The sequence below is a fragment of the Anguilla anguilla genome, chromosome 18 (assembly GCF_013347855.1).
Source record: "Anguilla anguilla isolate fAngAng1 chromosome 18, fAngAng1.pri, whole genome shotgun sequence".
In the NCBI taxonomy this organism is placed as follows: Eukaryota; Metazoa; Chordata; class Actinopteri; order Anguilliformes; family Anguillidae; genus Anguilla; species Anguilla anguilla.
This window is the reverse complement of record NC_049218.1, coordinates 4733598-4754339: the sequence shown is the minus strand read 5'-3', so window position 1 is coordinate 4754339 and position 20742 is coordinate 4733598. Positions and strand designations below refer to the sequence as shown.

Below are 20742 nucleotides of genomic sequence, written 5' to 3'. Positions count from 1 at the left end.
AATTCCTTGGGAAAAGTTTTGAAAACCTTGGGGGAAAAAAAAAAGATGTATACCAGCAAACAAGCCCCCAAACCACAAGCAGCGAGGAACGGCTCGACTTTCACGTCCACCCCTGGAACCCCACTAATCAAATCGGGGGGACCCCCCAGGGTGCTGGGCCAGGCAGCTTTTCCCGCTCGTTTGCTGCCAGCCCCGCGGAACGCAGGGGGGCCACGGCCGCCATTTAGCCCGTCTCTCGCACCTCAGCCCTGAACACGCACAAGAACCCCATCTGACAACGGGGGCACTTAGTAAGACTGGAGGGTAGAGGTTATGGGTAGAGGTAGAGTCACGGTAGAGGTAGATGAACAGGTAAAGAGAGAGAGAGGTAGAGAGGTAGTGGGAGAGAGAGAGAGATGTCATCATGGTGCTGCAGATGGAGATAAACACCATTTAGGAAAGATCTGGGCTCAGCGGTTTTGTACAGCTGGCAGGACCACAGAGGGAGTGCCTGTTTACAGCAAACATTTAATACACGCCCCTTCCCCGATTTCAAACGGTGCCAACCTCACCGGAAAGAGGGTTTTTGCCCACACAAAAAACAACACAGGATAGAGGCGTCCTGCCTCGACTCTCACTTCGCTTGACTGTCAGCTGGAGTGGAGGGGGGGAGGGGGGGACGGGGGCGACGACGGTGATCGTCTTCCCGAAGACAGAAGCTAATCAATCTTGAGCAATTAGTCAATTCAATTAGATGGCAGGCGGTCCAGTGTAATTATGTTTGTTAATTACTCCCCGCGTTGGGGCTTAGTCCTTTAATGGCACGAGGGAACGGGGACAATTCCTTACGTCGAGTCGCCCTCCTCGAGCGCTGGCAACGCCGATCGTTTAAAACGTGACCGTTTAAAATGCGACAGTTTAAAAATGGGACTATTTAAAAACGCGACCGTTTAAAACATGACCGTGTAAAACGTCAATCGTTTAAAACGTCAACCGTTTAAAATGCGACAGTTTAAAACATGACAGTTTAAAACGTGACCATTTAAAATGCGACCTCAGCGCTTCCGCTTTAGAGGACAGCAAGCAAACAAACAAACAGCAGCAAGCAAAACGGGAGCGCTTTTCCGATCAGGTCAATAAGATCTTACTTGGCAAAAGTCATTTTTGGCCTGCGCTTAGGGACCGGGGATAAATTATCGACCCCAGGGTGCCTTTGAAAAAGGGCCGTTGAGCCAGCCGACCTAGCTCAGCGACCCGTTTGAATGTTGGACCGCTCTTCCGTGTCTGCGGGTGAAGTCGATTGGCCCGGTGGTGGGAGGGGCCGTGTGCATCCCATGTTCTCGCTGAGGAATGTCACACCAGACATCACCAAGGTAACGCAAAAGGCGCCCCACGCATTTTACTCAACTAGCCCTAATTCAGCCAAAAAAATAAAAATAAAACACCATCAATAATATTATTCAACTTCCATGGTTTTTCCTCTTTTTTTTTGCGTTGGCGACATAAAACAATAAAATTCAAAGGGTACACTACAGCCTGTAACAAGATATGCCACAGTTCAAGTTCTCACACGCATCCATGCACACATGCGTACGCACATTCACAAAAAATTGCCATTCAATAGCGTTCAATGATATACTGCTAACAGGGAGAAAATATGTACATGTACGGCTAACTAATTTTAAAAAACGGTCAGGCCCAAACATCAGGGAGGGGAAAAGACATATCACACCGGTTCACTGTTTACTGGCTTTAATTAATCTCTTTTCCAGTTGAAATGGCAGTTGCAAAAGCACTGCAGAAACCATACTCATAAAACGTCTGGCCTGGGCCCTGACAACCAAGCTTAAAAAAATGAACTCTTCACTCTCACTAGAAGCAGCCTTCTGAAAACTGTTTATAATAAAGTGTTTGGGCCAGCGAGCCCCAGACATGCAGACACCATCTTTCCAGTTAGAGGTGAAGGGGACAGGGTCGTTACCAGAGACCCTCCATGGTATTCAGGGCCCAAGGCCTTGACGGTCGACATTCAACTGACCTAGCGACAGAGCAGGCATTAGCAGTAGTGTAGCCACAGAGCAGACATTAGCAGTAGCGTAGCCACAGAGCAGGCATTAGCAGTTAAGGCTAGCGACAGAGCAGGCATTAGCAGTTGAGGCTAGCGACAGAGCAGGCATTAGCAGTTGAGGCTAGCGACAGAGCAGGTATTAGCAGTTGAGGCTAGCGACAGAGCAGGCATTAGCAGTTGAGGCTAGCGACAGAGCAGGCATTAGCAGTTGAGGCTAGCGACAGAGCAGGCATTAGCAGTTGAGGCTAGCGACAGAGCAGGCATTAGCAGTTAAGGCTAGCGACAGAGCAGGCATTAGCAGTTGAGGCTAGCGACAGAGCAGGCATTAGCAGTTGAGCTGAGCTGAGCGTAGCGACAGAGCAGGCATTAGCAGCTGAGCTGAGCTGAGCGTAGCGACAGAGCAGGCATTAGCAGCTGAGCTGAGCTGAGCGTAGCGACAGAGCAGGCATCAGCAGTAGCGTAGCTACGCGCTGCGCGGGCGCGGTCTCTCACCACACTCCCAGGATGACGGCCTGCTCCTCGGCGCTCAGGTCCGGCGGCTGGTGCTCCTCGGGCTCCGCCAGGCTGACGCTGTTCAGCACCGTGTCGTCGGCCAGGTCGTGGTCCTTAAAGGGCGCGCCAAAACACAACACAACAGCAGCTCAGCCGGCGACCGTGACCCAGAATGCATCGCACCGCCAAGTGGGCGCCAACTCCAGGTACCACCCCCACCAGGACCAATGAGCTTCACTTCCCTTCACGTCAGAAAGGAAATCTGCTTGAGCAGAAGATTCACCTGGTTTAATGAGGTTTGGGCCTGTTGGCACAGAGAGTGCACACGTTCCCCCTGCCCGCCCCCCATCTTTCTCTTTCTTCCTCTCATCTCACATCTACCCCCCTTCCCCCCCCCACCCCCGTCCCTGTCCCACGCACCCCAGCTGGAAAAGAGCCTTCACACCTTGTTTTGTAATTGGAACCCCACCAAGCCATTTTGTTTTCTTTCCAACTGTAATATTTCAGGAGAAAAGGCTACACTGTGTGTACACACAGACACACACACACGCACGAGCTTCACAAATTTTGTGTCACGAAACGCGTGCAAATAGTGTTTGTTTTTAGTTTTTTTTTTTTTTTTTTCCCAGCACATTTATGGAATGGAAATTCTTTTTTAAAAAAACAAGCCCTCCAGGGCAAACTCCTCAGTCAGCTTAAACAGAAAGGGACTGGCCTGCTCTCCAAGTGCTGTCATGCCAGCCTATGCAGAGCGCGGGAGAGAAAAAGAGAAAAAAGGGGCTTGCAGTGAATCGCTTGGCGTCGAACGCGCTTCTCGGTGCGAGCCCAGACGCAGGATACGAGCGATGAAGAGCCGCGTGAGCCAGACCACGTCATCGGCAGCATATGCGGGACAGGTGCAGGGCCAAAAAAACACTGAACACCGCAAAGCAGAGCCTTTAAGAGGGATGAGATTCACCAGCCATTTCCTTTACCAGATAGGGAACTTCCAACAGGAGTGGCATGCATCAAATTTATGCCAGGAGAAGGGGGGGGGTGTTTAAACTTCAAAAAGGATTCCTTTTTATAAACCTAGATTGTCCGCTGACAAACTGTTGATGAAGTGTTGACTTGACCATTAAAGCCCAGTAACCTGCCATATGCACTCTAACATTTTGAAATAAAATTGTGACTTCTTTCATGAAAAATTTCAAAAATGCATTTGCTGGCTCCAATTTTCTGTAAAACATTTAAATTACACAAATTAAGCACATTATTATTTACACAAAGTAATCAAGAGTAAAGTATATTTATCATTTTACTCAGAGCCAAAAGGCCCTTGAAAAAACAGCCATAATTACAACTCATCATTACATTACAGTTATTTGCCATCGTTTCAAACAGTTCCATCTGTTCCCAATCTTAATAAATCTCCATTTCTAAAACAAAATTCCCAAGTTTTATATCTGATTTAACTTCTCAGATTATATGATCGTGCAATAACATTCTCTTTGGATTCCATAATGTTTCTGACGTCATAAAACACTATAAATCCTAAGTCACATTTTAGTACCCATGACTGTATGGTGTGGCTGACTGATATAAAGAATGGAATCAACTGTATTTTTTATTCTCAAGCCTGGATTTTGGCAATTAAAATCTGGAATAGAATGATTTAGCCCCCCCCCGCCCCCCTCCAAATTTTAATAGTCATAAGCCACCTACTCTGTATGCTGTATTTGAAGTTACGAGATAACAAGAGGGTGTCAATTTGTAGACAGTTCCTTGGGGGCAGGGAAAGAAGTAGACACAGTGGAACAGGCATGCCTTTATGTGATTATTTTGGCTAATTGCCATAAATGTTGAACTGGAACTGCCTTAAATAGCAGGGGGGGGCAAAATCCCAAATAGAACTTATAAGAATCAGCGTTCAGCCGCTCAGGCCACAGGCGTAGTTCAAAGCTGCACTCCCCCAAAGCTGCGCTCCCCCAGCACGGCTAAGCGAACCAGCAGCGCATCGAGCTGCTGCCGCAGTAATGACCAAACACCGCCATTTAATACCCACCGCTATTCCCTCAGAAGTGAGCATAGCAGACAGAGGATAGCGGGTGAAATACAGTAATACTGTAAACTGCAGACGGTAAATGAAACACAGTAATACTGTAAACTGCAGACGGTAAATGAAACACAGTAATACTGTAAACTGCAGACGGTAAATGAAATACAGTAGACTGTAGACGGTAAATGAAACACAGCAATACAGTAAACTGTAGACGGTAAATGAAACACAGTAATACTGTAAACTGCAGACGGTAAATGAAACACAGTAATACTGTAAACTGCAGACGGTAAATGAAACACAGTAATACTGTAAACTGCAGACGGTAAATGAAACACAGTAATACTGTAAACTGCAGACGGTAAATGAAACACAGTAATACTGTAAACTGCAGACGGTAAATGAAATACAGTAGACTGTAGACGGTAAATGAAACACAGCAATACAGTAAACTGTAGACGGTAAATGAAACACAGTAATACTGTAAACTGCAGACGGTAAATGAAACACAGTAATACTGTAAACTGCAGACGGTAAATGAAACACAGTAATACTGTAAACTGCAGACGGTAAATGAAATACAGTAGACTGTAGACGGTAAATGAAACACAGCAATACAGTAAACTGTAGACGGTAAATGAAACACAGTAATACAGTAAACTGTAGACAGTAAATGAAATACAGTAGACTGTAGACGGTAAATGAAACACAGTAATACAGTAAACTGTAGACAATAAATGAAATACAGTAGACTGTAGACGGTAAATGAAACACAGTAATACAGTAAACTGTAGACAGTAAATGAAATACAGTAGACTGTAGACGGTAAATGAAACACAATAATACGGTAAACTGTAGACAGTAAATGAAATACAGTAGACTGTAGACGGTAAATGAAACACAATAATACGGTAAACTGTAGACGGTAAATGAAACACAATAATACGGTAAACTGTAGACAGTAAATGAAATACAGTAGACTGTAGACGGTAAATGAAACACAATAATACGGTAAACTGTAGACGGTAAATGAAATACAGCAGACCGCCTGTGAGGCTCATCACAGCTGTGGCACGCAGCGCTCAGTGGACAATCAGTGAACAGCGGACGATCAGCGCTCAGCGGACAATCAGTGGACGGTGGGGGGAAAGCTTACGCTGAGGTAATGTCCAAGCCGGACCCATTTAGAGCCTGCAGATCCCTCAGCCGCCTCCCTGCAGTTTTACACAAGCCCACTCTGCTCACTTAAATCGAGTCCGCAGAGACGGGGCAGAGCCTGATTTCTCTTTCTTTTTCTTTTTTTAATTTTAAATCCTTGCAGGAATAATTGAGCCGTGCAACCAATGAAATATTACAGAACAAACAAGCCCGAACAAGCAGGGGGATGGTGGGAGATGGAGGGAGGGAGAGAGAGAGAGCATTAGAGAGAGTGAGAGAGAGCGAGCATATGAGAGAGAACGAGAGGATGAGAGACAGAGAGAAAGAGGATGAGAGAGAAAGAACACGAGAAAAAGACAGCATGAGAGACAGAGAGAAAGAGGATGAAAGAGAGAAAGAACATGAGGGAGACAGGGAGAAAATGAGAGCATGAGAGACACAGAGAGAAAGAGAGAGCATGAGAGGCACAGAGAGAAAGAGAGAGCATGAGAGACACAGAGAGAAAGAGAGAGCATGAGAGAGAGAGCGAACGGGAAGAAGAGCAGACTCCCTGCCAGCCCCCACGTGGGCCTGTCAGAGCCTCTCAGCAGCACCTCATCCCGCCTCAGCGGGGCAGGGTGGCCCTGCCAGGCCCAAACACGGCCTTCATTACCCCGGTGTGAAAGCACCTCGCCCCGCAACACGGCCCCCCCCCCCGCCCCGACTCCCCCCCCCCCCGCGCAACAGCCACTCTGTCTTCCCCTCCTGACACCGTGGCTACGCTACGGTTAGCAGCCGTGAGCTCCACCACCGCTGAGGCAGCTCAGCCGAGCGCAAACACATTATCGCCTGACCTGCCTTCCCCCGCCCACACCCTGCCCCCCCCCCCCTACACCCACACCCACAAGCAGGACCGGCACACGCTGAGCAGCCAGGCAGGCCTCGACACCACCGGGCTACCTTTCCAAAATGGGCAGTTCTGGCTACCTTTCGCTGCTACCTGGTTGCTTGGCCACCTTCCAATTTACTTTTTTTTAAAATGGTGTAAATGTCACAAATATAAATAAAATGAAATGGAATTGAAGGACTCAAGTTAGTAACAGTATTTCCCCACGTGTTACAGTCAGTTCACAGACTAAATAATGTCAGATAGCGAGCCAGCTAGCTATGCTGGGGCTATGCCTCTCTGTCTCCTGTCTGATACAACATGGCCCCTAGCAACACAGAATGTTCGAACCAAGCTGAAATGTAACCTAAATGTGGACATAGCACCTAAAAAGCAAACACAGCTACAGTGGGAAAACCACAGGAGCGGTGAGTAATCACCTGACCTTGTCCAAACTCAAACATACTGACAGTTTGGGCCGACAGTTTGACCTGTCAGTGGTTAAGCCACAAACACTGCTAGCAACGACATCACATAACAGGCCAGGTAGAGAATTCCTCCACGTTCAGGTTTGAGTTAATGAAACATAAACAAATTTAAATATGTCATCCAATTAGCAGCCTGTTCTCTTGCTTGTTTTCACTGTTATAAGCATGAAGGTTCAATTCCACCATCACCTCTGGTATATCCACTGCTGTTTTTGCTGCCTTTCTAAATGAAGCACCAGCAGAAGAAAAGGACACGGCCTGTTTGATTGGTTTTTTTTTGTTTTTAGTGGGGCGAAGAGGGTCTGAGAAATCAATCCGCAGTGCCACCAGTTCCTCCGGCAGTTAGAAATGAAATGTTCTCAATGCGGCATTTTTAAAAACTTCACATTTAGCCGGGTGTGTGGGTCTAACTGGCATGTCGCCACAACGTTTTCCCCCCCCCCAGAGGTCTACCCGACACATTCCTCCAAACTCACTTCACCAGCTCAAACGAGACGTCCAATCTCAGTCGAGCATCAAACAATTACCCTTCCCCATTTCATAATCTCAAACACTTTCACATTCTTCAGAGAAAACCTGCCACACAAATCTGCTCTAAAACCCTTAGCGCTGCTTCCAGGAAAAGGGAAAAGTTCCAGGAAGGAAGCTCGCAGTGACGCTCGGAGGAAGTGCCACGAACACGCCTCACAGCGTCGCCGAAAGCCCGTTCCAAAACGCAGCCATAACTCCCCTCTCAGTCAAGCTTCTGCTCGGCTCGACTGCGACAGTCGATCACCATTTACACCCCGAAGCGCAAAAAAAAGACTATTATTCAGCAACCCGCGCTCCTCTGACATACCTCCAAAAAACCAAGCGCGCAGGCCAGCACTTACGGCTACAAAGTGTTAGCGCTGCGGTTTTTAAAAGCTATATGAGGCGTTAACCACTAAGCTGTATCGCTACAATCGCTGCCCTGTTTACTGTTAAGGATTGGATGCGCTTGCTTCGAGGATTTATTACAATCTATCTGCCTTTTTGGAAACGGATTCAACGCACTGATCAAAAATAGGTGACATCGCAAAAAAAAAACAAAAAAAAACACTAAACTGATAAAAAGCTTTTTGAGAACGTAACGAAACTGCTGCCGACAGAGTCGTTTCTCAGATGGCGGTTTATGAATGTTGGTGTTACACAGCGGAGACACAAATGACTCTTTTATTCGGGAGAGGACAGGGCGGTTCTGCAGACTCAGTGGAAAGACCGTGAGCCTCTCTCTGTGACCCTTAATAGGACAACGCAGCCCAATCAAGCCCCATCAGCAAACAGCCAGAACTCTCTCTTCTGCCCTCCATTACACGCACTGCACAGACAGCTTCCTTCCCAGACAGGAAGTCAGCCGGGGGCAATCATCCTCTGATTGCACCGGAGTCCTCCAGAGGAGGGATTTACAAACACAAGCCCACCTTAATCCCCATTACTCCCCATACGAAGGAATTATCAGTAGTTACCAAATGCAGTTACTAAGCCCAGCCCTCCCCACCCTCCTTACCCCCCACCCGGCACATCCACAGCGGGGAGGGATGAATGTTTTTGGGCTGGTAGCATTCTGGACCCCCCACTCACAGAACCCCTCTGGCCAATCCCAGAATCCACAGCCCTGGTTCTGGCCCACCGTTAAAAAGAAGCGTCACCCTCTGAGGGTCAAAGTTCGACTCTGGATGTGGGGGAGGCTGGTACGCTCGGCATTGTGGGACGTCCTGCAAAACGACTGTGGTTTTTGTCCCTCTCTCTCTCTCGCGAGTCTGAGGTTAAACGAGGTGCGGACACTGGACACGCCCGTGAGAGACAGACATCGATCGACCGCAGCAGAAGAACCACCGCCCAAACCAGCCAACCCCAAACCCCTTTCACAGCCGCCTGGGAAAAGGAGAAACACGAAAAGACGAGAAACAGGTCGGCCATCCAGACATTCTCCACCCGGCTACAAGGCTTCAAGAGCCACCGCGTGTCAGATCATTAACCGGATGAAGAGTGGAGTTCACCCTCTGGTGGTGACTTTGATGTACTACATGAGGATTTGCCCCCGAAAAGCATGGAGGGGAAAAGGGTAGGTTACCTTGGGTAGGCTTTCCCGGGGGGTGGGCGCTGGGGTGAGGCCTGCCTCGGGGGGGAGGGCCCCCTCCTTGCGCTGGACGTCGAGAATGAGCTGAGCCAGGAAGTTCTCCTGGTACCGCGTCCGTTTCCCAAGAGCACCTGCATTCCGGGGAAAAAAAAAAAAAAACCCGGCTGGATATTAACTGGCTCCCAAGAACAGCCTGTCCAGCCTCAACACCGAAAACAAAAAAAAGTTTCGCAGGGAAAAAAAATAAATTAATAAAAAATAAAAAGTCTCTGTTCCTTCTCGGCCGCACGGAGCCTGCATTCCGATCCAAACAACAAACAGCCGCGGCGGCGGAGAGAGAAACCGCTGCGCTCTCACTTCCGCTGGGTATAAAACGTGAGCGGAACCTTCTGGAACGCGGGAGTCGCCGCCCCCCCGCGACGGTGTCACCGCGGCTGTCTGCTGCGCTCGGCATCCGCTCTCCGCAAACGAGGAGAGGGTTCGGAGGGTACACACCTGTCACGTTAATCTCCAGACGGGACAGCGTGCGGGCCTGCAGGAAGTGGTCCTTGGCGGGCCGGTACTCGTAGTAGGTCAGGCAGGCGTAGCCGCACTCCAGGTGGAACAGGACGGCCAGGTTCCTGTGGGCCTCGCCGCCGAACAGGGCCTCCGCCTTCAGCGCTGGAACACAGAGGCGGGGACCAGGATATCAGGCGTCCGTGCGCTCAGTCTTTATCCAAAACAACACGAGAGCACTCAGCTCCCGCTTTATTCAGCCACATTTCATGATCAAACAGCTTTTTATAAGTATGCATAAAAAGTACTAAAAAGTGCATTTTTTCCACATTTTTTAAAAGTGGCTTCAACTCCAGTCTTGCTCCAAAGTTCCTTCTATGGGTGAAATATTGCGATTACTCTGCTCTTTTCACATATTCTATTTTTTAATAATGTTTATTTCAAGTATTTCCAAGAATTTCCTCGCGATGGAGACGACCAAGCTGATCACTTTTAAATCCTTACTTCTAACTGGCTACAGCAAAGCGTTGCATTTTCGACCGAACTGCATCAAACTGCGCATTTGAGATAGCCACGCCCATACAGCGCCAAAGGTTCACACTTAGCCACAGCATCACGAAACACAGCCACCCTTCGCCGTCCCTCCGCCCTACGTCCCCCTCCACCCCCCCACCCCAGGCATCATGGAGGCCCCGCGCCGCGCGTCCCCGCCCTGTTTCCTCGGCGCGTATATCCTAATGGCCGAGCGGCGAAGGCCTTGGGAGATGACGTGCGGACAGACGAGCAGGGAGGACGTATTTCAGCCCGTCCTTCGCCACCCGTCCCCGACCGTTATTAGTGGCTTCCTGCGAAGGCCACGCGGAAGCGTTTCCACGGAGACGCCGACACACGCGTGTGATTTACAAGCGTGCGGAGAACGCGCTCGCAATTCGGTTTTTACGAGCCGAGCACCCTGGGGGGGGGGGGAAGGCGGGGGGGGGTCGGGAGGTGGTTTGGGGGCGGAGTATATTCACTGCGTTCTGTTGTGTCACCTTCAGGAGAGCTTCCATTTCATGGGTGAGTGTATTATTGTTTTTGTTTTATTTTGGGGGGGGTGGGGGGGTTTTGTGACAAAAAACACAAACACCATCTGGGATTCGGCATCCATACGCTGCGGCTGCTTATCACTCTCTTGATCGCGTGATCAGCGCCAAGGCGTCAGGTGAGGTGAATCAGCCGCGCGATTGGCTGTTCTCACTCATCGTCTAAGCGCTGTGCGACTAAACTCAGCAGACACAGAGGCTTCCCACGGGCCTGGGTAGCAGAACTCTCTCGTATAAAAGAAACGGACTTAACCCCACATGCAAAACTCAACCTTGACACCGCACTACTGCTGAACACAGCCAGGTGGAATGCAGAGGGACAGAACAGCAACAGAGCAGCAGACGCATTTCAGAACGCATCAGATCCGCCGCAGATTCACACGCTCCCATAATCCTTTGCACCCCACGCTTTACACCCAAACTAGTCCATCAGCCGCTCTCTCTCTTAGCCGCAGATACGCCAGCGTGGGTCCGTTGGGCCGGTTCAGCACCTTTATCACATGATCAATCCCCCCGCCGTAAAACAGGAACTCCTCACGCATCTCAGCTTTTTATTTTTTTTTTTGATGGGATACGGTGGAGTTTGTGGAGAGGAGGGTTCAGCCTCAGCCCTCATCCCCATCCTGACAGTGATTTGGGTTCTCTATGCTGCTGATTACTGCGTTTGTTACACAGGATCCCACTTCGACAGTCTAATCTCGGAGTGCCGGACGACCCCCCACCCCCCCACAACCGACCTTAATGGTTTTAATACCATCAAAGTCCCAGTGCAGGAATGAATCACATTGTGCAATCAGCAGGGTGGGGGTGGGGGGTTTTCGGGGGGTGGGCGCATTCTGGCCAGACCCCTGGGGGGGGGGTTTAGTATTCACCGCGCTGCACAGAGCTACGCTACGCTGGGGAAACCGCATCGATAAATCGCCACGCTGCGGAGATAAGACCCCGCGCAATCAACACCCCCCCAGCCCCCCCACACCCCGCCACCCCCCTCCAGTCCCCCCCCAGCCCATACACCCCCGGCCCATCCCCCACCCCCTCCCAACAGCAGAGGACGAGCGTAAAAAAAAACACCCGGCGAGTTAAAGCTGCACCACAGCTCCCCCGCTGGTGACAAAGCGCTTTGCGGTCTCTGCAGGTAAAGGTGCTGGTGCTGTTCCAGTCTAACGCCTCAGCGTCCCAGTTCGTTTCAGGCCCAAGTGGTGAAAGATGAAAGGTCGCGTTTTTGGCGGCGGCTGATTGTTCTGTTCCCTCAACAGGGTAACAGGAAGGGATTAGCTCAAGGTCACATTCAGAGAGGTCAAAGGTCATCAAATATGGACCTTTCATCTGCGCAAATATACTGCGCCAGCACCGCCACAGAGACACTGGAGGATAAAACCCCATGCGCAGTATATTTGCGCAGACGGCTGTCACAGGTCACAGGTTCGGGGGGGGGGGTTGGGGTCCATACTGTTCCTCTGCTGATGTCAGAGCCCCCCCCCCCCCCCCCCCACCCCCCACCTTGACGCAAACGTCGCTGCACCGTTGGTGTCCGCGGGCTGACGTCAACCGGCAGTGACAGATGGAGAAGGTCTCTGCCCCGCCGTGCGAAATGTCACACACACACACACACACACACACACACACACACACACACACACAGAAAAAACGAAAAACAAAAACAAACAAACGCAGCGTTCTGCGTATATTCCAAACCTCCACGGGACGGACAGGTCCTCCGGTGGCGTTCGCAGCCAGACAAGCCGCCTTTTTTTTTTTTTTTTTTTTTTGTAAAACGACCTCTGCGGCTACCAGGCTGCTGATCCTCGCTGAGCCTGTGCCCGTCAGCATTAACCGCGCAAACGAAATCACCCAGCGCCATAAAACACAACATGGAGGTCGAGAGAGGGGGGGGGGGGGGTGGTTAAATATGCTTGGGACCTTCGGGAGCCCAGGTTCTTGCGGTGAAACTTCAACAGACCCTTTGAATCTGTTCCTTATGGAGGAAGCGACATATTCACCAGAGACACTTCTTAAGCACAATTAAAATTCTGCAGCAAGTGGAGCATTCGATTTACAAGTGAAAATGTCTACGAAAAGTGTGTAATTAATCTGTTTTTTTTTTTTTTGTTTTTTTTTACCCACGTTCATCTCTGTGATCTGCCTCTTCCAAAAAAGTTTAGGGACCACTGCTAGATTACTACCACTGCTCTAGCACACGTCTACACACAAAACACACAGGCAGAGGTTCAGCAACTTTTTGGTTGAGGTTTGGAGGTGAAAAATTGAGGGTGATCACCTAGGCCTAGTTTCTGCATTAGTTTGGTCCTTACATAACCTTACCCTAATATTACCTTACCCTTTAGGGCTGTTAGTTAGGTAGCTGTCCTACAAGCCCCCCATAAATCGGGGCCGTATTACACAGTTATACAGCCTGTTACACCGCAGGACAGAATTGCTGTTCAAGCGTGACTTGACCCCTGACCCCTGAACCCCGACCCCTGACAGAGTTGTGGAAGTTACTGCACATTACTGCAATCTATACTCACTTTCAGAGCAGTAAGCATGGCCTCAGTCTGCTGCAATTTTCCAGAACATTCGCCAAGAATTAATATTTCATAAACAGAACTGAAAGTACCCTCTAGTTTACAGATGGTTCTTCACTGATCCATGAAAGGAGGCGGGGGGGGGGGGGGGGGGCAGAGTCATTGAAAATTACATTCTGGTGGTGGCCAAAAAAAGTGGAGGCACTTGGTTAAATGAGGGACGCATTTTGGGAAGTATTTTGAATGCAGACAATTCCACACAGGTGTGGCTCCCGAGTTAGTTAAAGTCCCAGCATGCTTAGGGTCACGTGCAAGAAATGCTGGAGAACGTTTGGTTGCCTGTAATTATGTTTAGAAGCCAAGGCCCAGGTGACTTCAGTGATGAAGACGGCTCGACTCGCTGATGTTCCACAAGGAACAGAGTCATGGGTGAGGTCGGCACAGACCTCTGGTTAAAGACATCGTCATCGACGAAGGGCAACTGTGGTCAGAAGCACCTCCGGGATCGTGAGGACCACGTTTCAGATGGAAGCCCAAGGCTAAACAGGCCAGCGGCTCCAAATCAACGGACAGCCGATATCAATCTGGGGCATGAGCTGGAAGTTTAATTACCAATGGTCTGTTTCAGGACTCCACAAAGTAAGGTACCGTAGTCAGAGGTCTCAGTGCAGAAACCTTTCGACATACCTGGCAATGTCACACAATCAAGCGAAGAAACCTTCGCCGTGTTCTCGACAAACAGATCAGTACACAGGGCGACAGCTCAGGAGGTAAGAGCGGTTGTCTGGCAGTCGGAGGGTTGCCGGATCAATCCGAAGTCGGAGGGTTGCCAGTTCAATCCCCGCCCTGGGCGTGTCGAAGTGTCCCTGAGCAAGACACCTAACCCCTAACTGCTCTGGCAAATGAGTAAAAGCATCAATTGTAAAGCGCATTGGATAAAAGCGCTATATAAATGCAGTCCATTTACCATTTACAGGAGTTTATTTAAAAGGTCTTGCTGTGCATTTCACAGAATGCTACACATCTAGACATCCATCGCTGCACCTGAAAAAAAAAAAAAAATCACCATGGCAGCCACACGCACCCGCTCTCAACGTCGGCACGATACGTAGAGTCGAGTTAAGATGTATCGAAAACGGCTCTGAAAATATGATCGTTTTTAACAGTCTCGCAGTGCAACGATCGATAAAATTCATCAGCGCGGAACCGTTCGGCGATGCTGAGCAATTTCAACCCGCTCTTTGTCGGCGGGAAGGGCTGGCAGACGTTCAGGAGTTCCTGCCCGAAATTCAGACGGGCCAAATAAGGGAACGGGAAGAGCTTGACTGCAGCCGTCCGTCACAGTCGGGGTCGCCCCTACGGCAGGGGTGTCCAATCTTACCCGAAAAGGGCCGTGAGTGTGGGTGTGGGTGTTTGTTTCAGTCCAGCATTACGACACCTGATTACGACTAATTAAATATAGCTGCAAGCAGCAATGCGGGGCCCGACGAACATGTCCAAGCCGGGTGAATACTAGGCGAAGGAGAAAAGAGTCCAAGCGGCATAGATTTCAGGATTTTGGACTAATACCTCCCGTCAGGAGGTGGAACACAGAGATGCGGGGCGAAAGGCCCCTTTTCCCAAAATAGCGAGCGCCGCTGGCACTCTTTCCAAAACCCTGGTCCAGTTGGGTAAATCGGGATGCCAGGCCCTTAAATTCAGAGCGACTGAGAACGCCAGACCCCAAGACCCAAGGATGAAACCTGACAGATCACCACAAAGCTTCCAGGGGGTTTCCTACCTGGTTAGGAAAATAGCCTCCAAAGACACTGGAGAGTCATGCACAAACAAAAAAAAACAAATGGAGGACTATAATTCCCCAGATATTTATTAGGGTTAGGCTGAATATCACCTCTAGCAGTGCAAGTGCAACTGAAGATGGCCCGTAGGTCTATTAATATCCAATGGTTTATCTACAATGCAGGGAGTCTAGGCACGTACTGCAAATAACCAATAGAAACGGATTTGGTTAGCCTGTTCCATTTGTTCCATGGGTCGCATTGTGAACTTAAATCTCAAACAACGGAAGCTAATCTCGCAACTTCAAACACAATTCACTTTAAGTCTGCCTTGAAACGGTCTCGCATCTGGGCTCGCTTTGCTTTATCCACCGAAGAACGCCCCCGAAACTTCTCTCAGGCTCTCAGGCTCGCCAGAATTTAGGGAACGAGAACATAAAATTATCTCGACTGTTCAGAAGTGCAGGCAGACTGTGCCCCCCCCCCCCCCCCCCGCCCCGAAACGCAGGCACGTCGCCCTTGAAGTGTGACTAAGCCGAAACCTCTTTTAAAAGAAGCGTTCTGACTGTGCCGTGCCTGAGCCCAGAACGCAGACGCCGCCTTCACCAGCGGAGATTAATGTCGCGCGTTTTTGTTTCGATGACCTGCAGCGCACACGCAGCGGGTTTAAATCTATCGCGGGGTCACTGTCAAACTGAAAAGAATCTCCAATAAAAAAAAAAGCTACGCTTGAAATTCCACGACTGAATATATATCAACCCATTTACTTCGAAAAACTGCTTGGTTCATGCATGTCAAATGAGATTAATATTAGATGCAGTTTCAGTTCATAACATCCGATAACAGAAAAACACTTTTTCCCCCCACTTATGAACTCCTGTGTCTAACGGAAGTACGTTTGGAGCCCATAGCTTTAAAACAAAAGGAAACGCCACCTTCTCATTAATTGATCAAAAAAACTTGATTGATTCATTGATTGATTGATTAGACTGATCGGTGCGAAATATCGACTCATTTAAAAGGTTAAAAGCCAGCGAACCCCTTCGCGGCTCCTCGGCGAACATAAACGTTGTTTCAGAGGAAAAAGGTCAGCGGTGCGGCAGACGGATGTCAGCCGGAGAGAAAAGGATGTCATCTCCAGAGAGGGGGAAGTCAAGCGCGGAGAATACGTCAAATCTGACATGAGCCGGGGAAGCTGAGAATCGCTGCTCTATTTCAGAGCGCTGCGCGGCAGATTTTCCCAAACTGATCAAGGGGAGCCGGGGGGGGGGGGGGGGGGTCTACTGGACCCTGAGAATGCGGGTGCCAGAGAGGAGGGGGCGGGACAGAGCACTTCAGCGCAAAACTCATCATCTTGCCAGCTGTCAACTGGCTATGGCTGTGAAAAACTGTACAAAATGAGTATTGTACGTTATCGGACCTGTGTTTGTAGTTGTTTCAGTGGCCTTCGGTACGCACTTATTGTACGTCGCTTTGCATAAAAGCGCCTGCCAAACAAAAGTAACGTAATGTAATGTCAACTGCACACAGCGAGTCTGAAACAAGGCCCAGAGAGCCTCAGAGTGCACGGATTGGCCGACGCCTTTTCGAAAGACGCCACCGTGAAAGGAGAACATCCTCCACGGCGACGCGATGACACGCGAGCGCACCTCGAAGGCCGGTCGGGCGAAGCCTCGTCGGGCGCGCCCCGAAGCGTTCGAGCGAGCGAGCGAGGGAGCGAGGCAAACCGACTCTGCCTGCGGCTGCATTCTCCTTACGCAGGGGGAGGGAAACTTTTTTTTACGGCGTTATGAGCAAGTGAATGCGCCGCTGCTGGAGCAGTTTATCCCTGGCTCAGGGTTCGAGCGAGTGTAAACTCACTCATTTAGAGGAGCGCTGTGCTTTTGTTCTGCATCCCACTGCAGCAGCGCCATGGAAACCAACTCACTCAGTACCCGCCCATCTCCCAGCTTCCCTCCGTCTCCCTCTCACACTCACACGCGTACACACACACACACGCACACGCACACGCACACGCACACGCACACGCACACGCACACGTAAGCACCCACCATCTGCTGACATCACGGGCCTTGTAAAATATAAAGTGACAATATAGTATTCGCACACCACAGCAGTCAGGAGCAGTTCCAGGCCTTAGCTGGGGTGGGGGGGGGGGGGGGGGGGGGCAAGTACAGTCCGTCTGCTTTCTGCCACCGAGTTCCATCTGGCCCCCGGCCGGACCGGGCGGAGCCGAGCCGTATCCGTGGTGACGCAGAGCAGAGGTGACTTCCTACCTTTCTCCATGCTGCTCCGGGCCAGGGTGAGCAGCTCCGGGGAACGCTCTTCCAGAATCTGCTGGTGCAGGGCGACGTACCTGAGGGTCCACCAGGGCAGCAGCTGGGACAGGGGGAGGGAGGGGGGGAAAGGGGGGGGAGAGAGAGAGAGAGAGAGAGAGAGACAACACAGGTCTCACTAACAACTCAACCCCTCCAAGGCACAGCAACCCCCCCCCCCTTCCGCCCACGCCCCCCCCCCATCCCAACAACGGCTAATGCTGACCCAGCAGTAAAAATAGCCGACCCTACTCTTTTCCAATAAGCAAGTAACCCAAAGTGGCAGTGGCAATAACAGCTCTCAGCCATTGGACGACTCCCCCCCCCCTCCCACCCACATTTTAAAAGCTACTGAACCACATAAAAATTCAATTTGCACGTCAAAACGAATATTTCACCATTTCTTTTTCGCATATGGGGGTTGGAGGGATTCGGTGGGGCGGGGGGGGGTTCAATTCACAACGCCGGATGGGGCATTAATTGTCAGGGGCGCACAAAATCAATATTCCATGTGCGAACGCCTCATCGGATAAAAGAAGAAAAAAATGTAATGCAGTTAAGGGATTTTTTTTTTTTATCCTATGTTGGGGGGTGAATTGGGGGGGGGAATGAAAAAAAAAGGCAGAGCAGGGAACGCACTACCCACAAGTCTACTAGTCATTCTACAGCTACCTGCCCCCCCCCGCCCCCCCCACCCCTGGAATGACGCTCACTGAAAAAGGTCCCGAAAATGAACTCCCCGTGCCTCATTTGCATATTAAAGAGCGAATAGCGGGAAGAGGGGGACCCGGGAAGGGGAGTGGGGGGGAAGGGGGGGGGCATAATCTGCCGCTACAAGCAGACGCAATAAACTCTGCTGAATGGGGCCGCGCTCTGAATTCCCCCGTCGGCTCGGGGGGGGGGGGGGTTTAAATATTCAGAACGGTTCGAATTCGCGAAACATTAACACTCCACCCACCCTCACGAAAGCACAGGGTGTCATTAAGGTGGAACAGGAGCTCCTCTCCGTCACGATCTCACCGAATCGGGGATGTTCCAGGCGGCGGCGGCGGTACTGCGACGTGTGCTCGTGTAACGCTGAGTCCGACCCGCGACGCGAGCGCGCGAAACCCACCGGACAGGAAACGCGCGCGACGCATTATTTCATCCTCCGTTTCGTTACGCTGCGGTTCCTCAGAGCCGAATCGAGGTCTATGGGATACGCCCCGGGGGGATGGTGGAGGGGCTGGGGGGGTTAGTTGGGGGGGGGGCTGGGGGGCGAGCTGTGAGATTTATTTGGCGGTCAAAATGAGTGACAGGGCGAGGTGCGCCCGTGTCACGCCCTGGAGCGACAGGAAATGGAAATGATACGACCAGGGGCGGGGCTGGGCTGAGGATCCTTCCCTGTCCCCAGCGCTCACAGAGACAGCACCATCCTCCACAGAGCCCTTCTCCTCTTTCACAGACGACAGCATACGGCCAGGACTTCACAGTTCGTTTTTAGGAATATTAACCCCACTTTATTGTGACGAGATTAAGGTACCCCGGGATTAAGGGTGTACCCCCTCAACCATTACAGAGCGGCCAGGACCCATAACTGTCGGAACCAAGCACTAAGACCCGTAGGGTTCTTTACACCGCACCGCGAGTGTGCTGGTCTATTAGAAAGAGCGCTGGTGAAGGATTCAGCGAATCTGACCGCTTCGCATTTCTCCACCGCCCGTGCTCTTTGGACCGCTCTACTCGCATCGCCGCGCGTAATGAGGGGGTTCGTGGGCCCTGCGACCCCTGACCCCTGACCCCTGACCCCTGCCCCCGGCGTCCTGCCCTGCAGAGTTCTCCTGCACGCCGCTCGTGATTAAACGGCCCGCTCGTGCCCGGGGCTGAGATTCGCCAAACCGATCGACCCGCTCGCCCCCGCACAGCCCCGCGCCGCGAACCAACGCGCTTCCGCCCGCGGCCGCCCTCGCTCGATGATGTCACCCCGTCAGAGTTCCGTGCTGACATCACCTTCGACACAGGGGTCCTGGCGAATCAGCAGCAAGTCGAGCAGCCGTCTTCATCACTGAAGCTGCTGCCAACTATGCCCCCAACACCCCCCCCCCCCCAAAACAAGCACCCCATTTCAAAGTCATCAGGGTCTCATCTCCAGCCGGCGCTAGCTGTAATTAAAGGGAACCAGGCATGCCCAGCATATCTCTGCATGGCCCAGAGGACACTGGGATGCCTAGCTGCTTTTAATATACTCTGAGTCCCCCGTTTACCCAAGAGCTCCCACCTTTTTTGCCACTACCTGTGAATGCTCAAAATGGACATTGTCTGTATGATACAGAGGGAAACAGAGACTCGGGCAGCTGCACCCATGGGTCTTAAACTGCTGAAGTGAGCATAAAGAATGAGTGAAACCAGATCTGGAGGGATGCAAGAACACACACATGCAAAAACAAGCACACACGTGCAAAAACACACACATACACACACACGCACACACGTGCAAACACACACACACGTGCAAAAACAAGCACACACACGTGCAAAAACATGCACACACACGTGCAAAAACATGCACACACATGTGCAAAAACACACACATACACACATGCACACACGTGCAAAAACACACACGCACACATGTGAAAAAACACACACACGTGCAAAAACACACATGCAGGCACACGCATAAACACAACTGCACACAGACACACACACCTGTACTCTTATGCGCCCAGGTGTAAACATGTACTAGCAGGCATTCACGTGCACTCAAACTCAGAAAAGCCACATGACCACGGGCACATGCATGCAACACGCACACACTCACTGCATGTAAGCAAACACACACACACACACACACACACGTGCATGTACATGCTCGCACACACCCACATGTAAACACACACACACGCATGTACATGCTCGCACACACTCACTTGGAAGCTCTCCAGCTTGGCCCCACAGCTGACGAGCAGGACTCTGGCCAGGAGCAGGAGGAAGGGGTTGGACACCAGGCTGTACACGGACTCTCCGTCCAACACCAGGCTGTTCAGGAGGGCTGCAGTCAGAGCCTGTGGCTGTGGGGGGGGGGGGGGGCACAGATTTACTACCTTCAGACCATATTCCCCCACACCAGGAGCTGAACCGAGCTGTCACATGACACAAGATTCCAAACACACAGCTAGAAATCCAGCCCTGAAGACACTTCTTCCACGGTAAGAAATAAACACTTTATGTCTCCATTGTGCCACTGGTGTGATGGAATTCCACAGAACCAGAAAACCCACAAGCTGTGCATCTCAAACTGCCACCGCATCACACTTTCACAGCATCAACCCCATTTCATAAAAAATACGCAATTAACGCTCCTGAAAACAATGCTTTT

The 20742-nt window shown here is 50.8% G+C and overlaps 1 protein-coding gene across 1 annotated transcript in view; it reads right to left on the bottom strand.

Moving 5' to 3' along the window:
* The window catches only part of ttc27 (tetratricopeptide repeat domain 27), a 97245-nt gene that overhangs the window by 66206 nt on the left and 10297 nt on the right, over positions 1 to 20742 (bottom strand). The window contains exons 4-8 of the mRNA XM_035401156.1: positions 20294 to 20434; positions 17346 to 17448; positions 9685 to 9849; positions 9184 to 9320; positions 2540 to 2652 (exon numbers count right to left, since the gene is read on the bottom strand). Of these exons, the coding sequence (XP_035257047.1) occupies positions 2540 to 2652; positions 9184 to 9320; positions 9685 to 9849; positions 17346 to 17448; positions 20294 to 20434 (659 nt within the window). The remainder of the gene's footprint in view (positions 1 to 2539; positions 2653 to 9183; positions 9321 to 9684; positions 9850 to 17345; positions 17449 to 20293; positions 20435 to 20742) is intronic.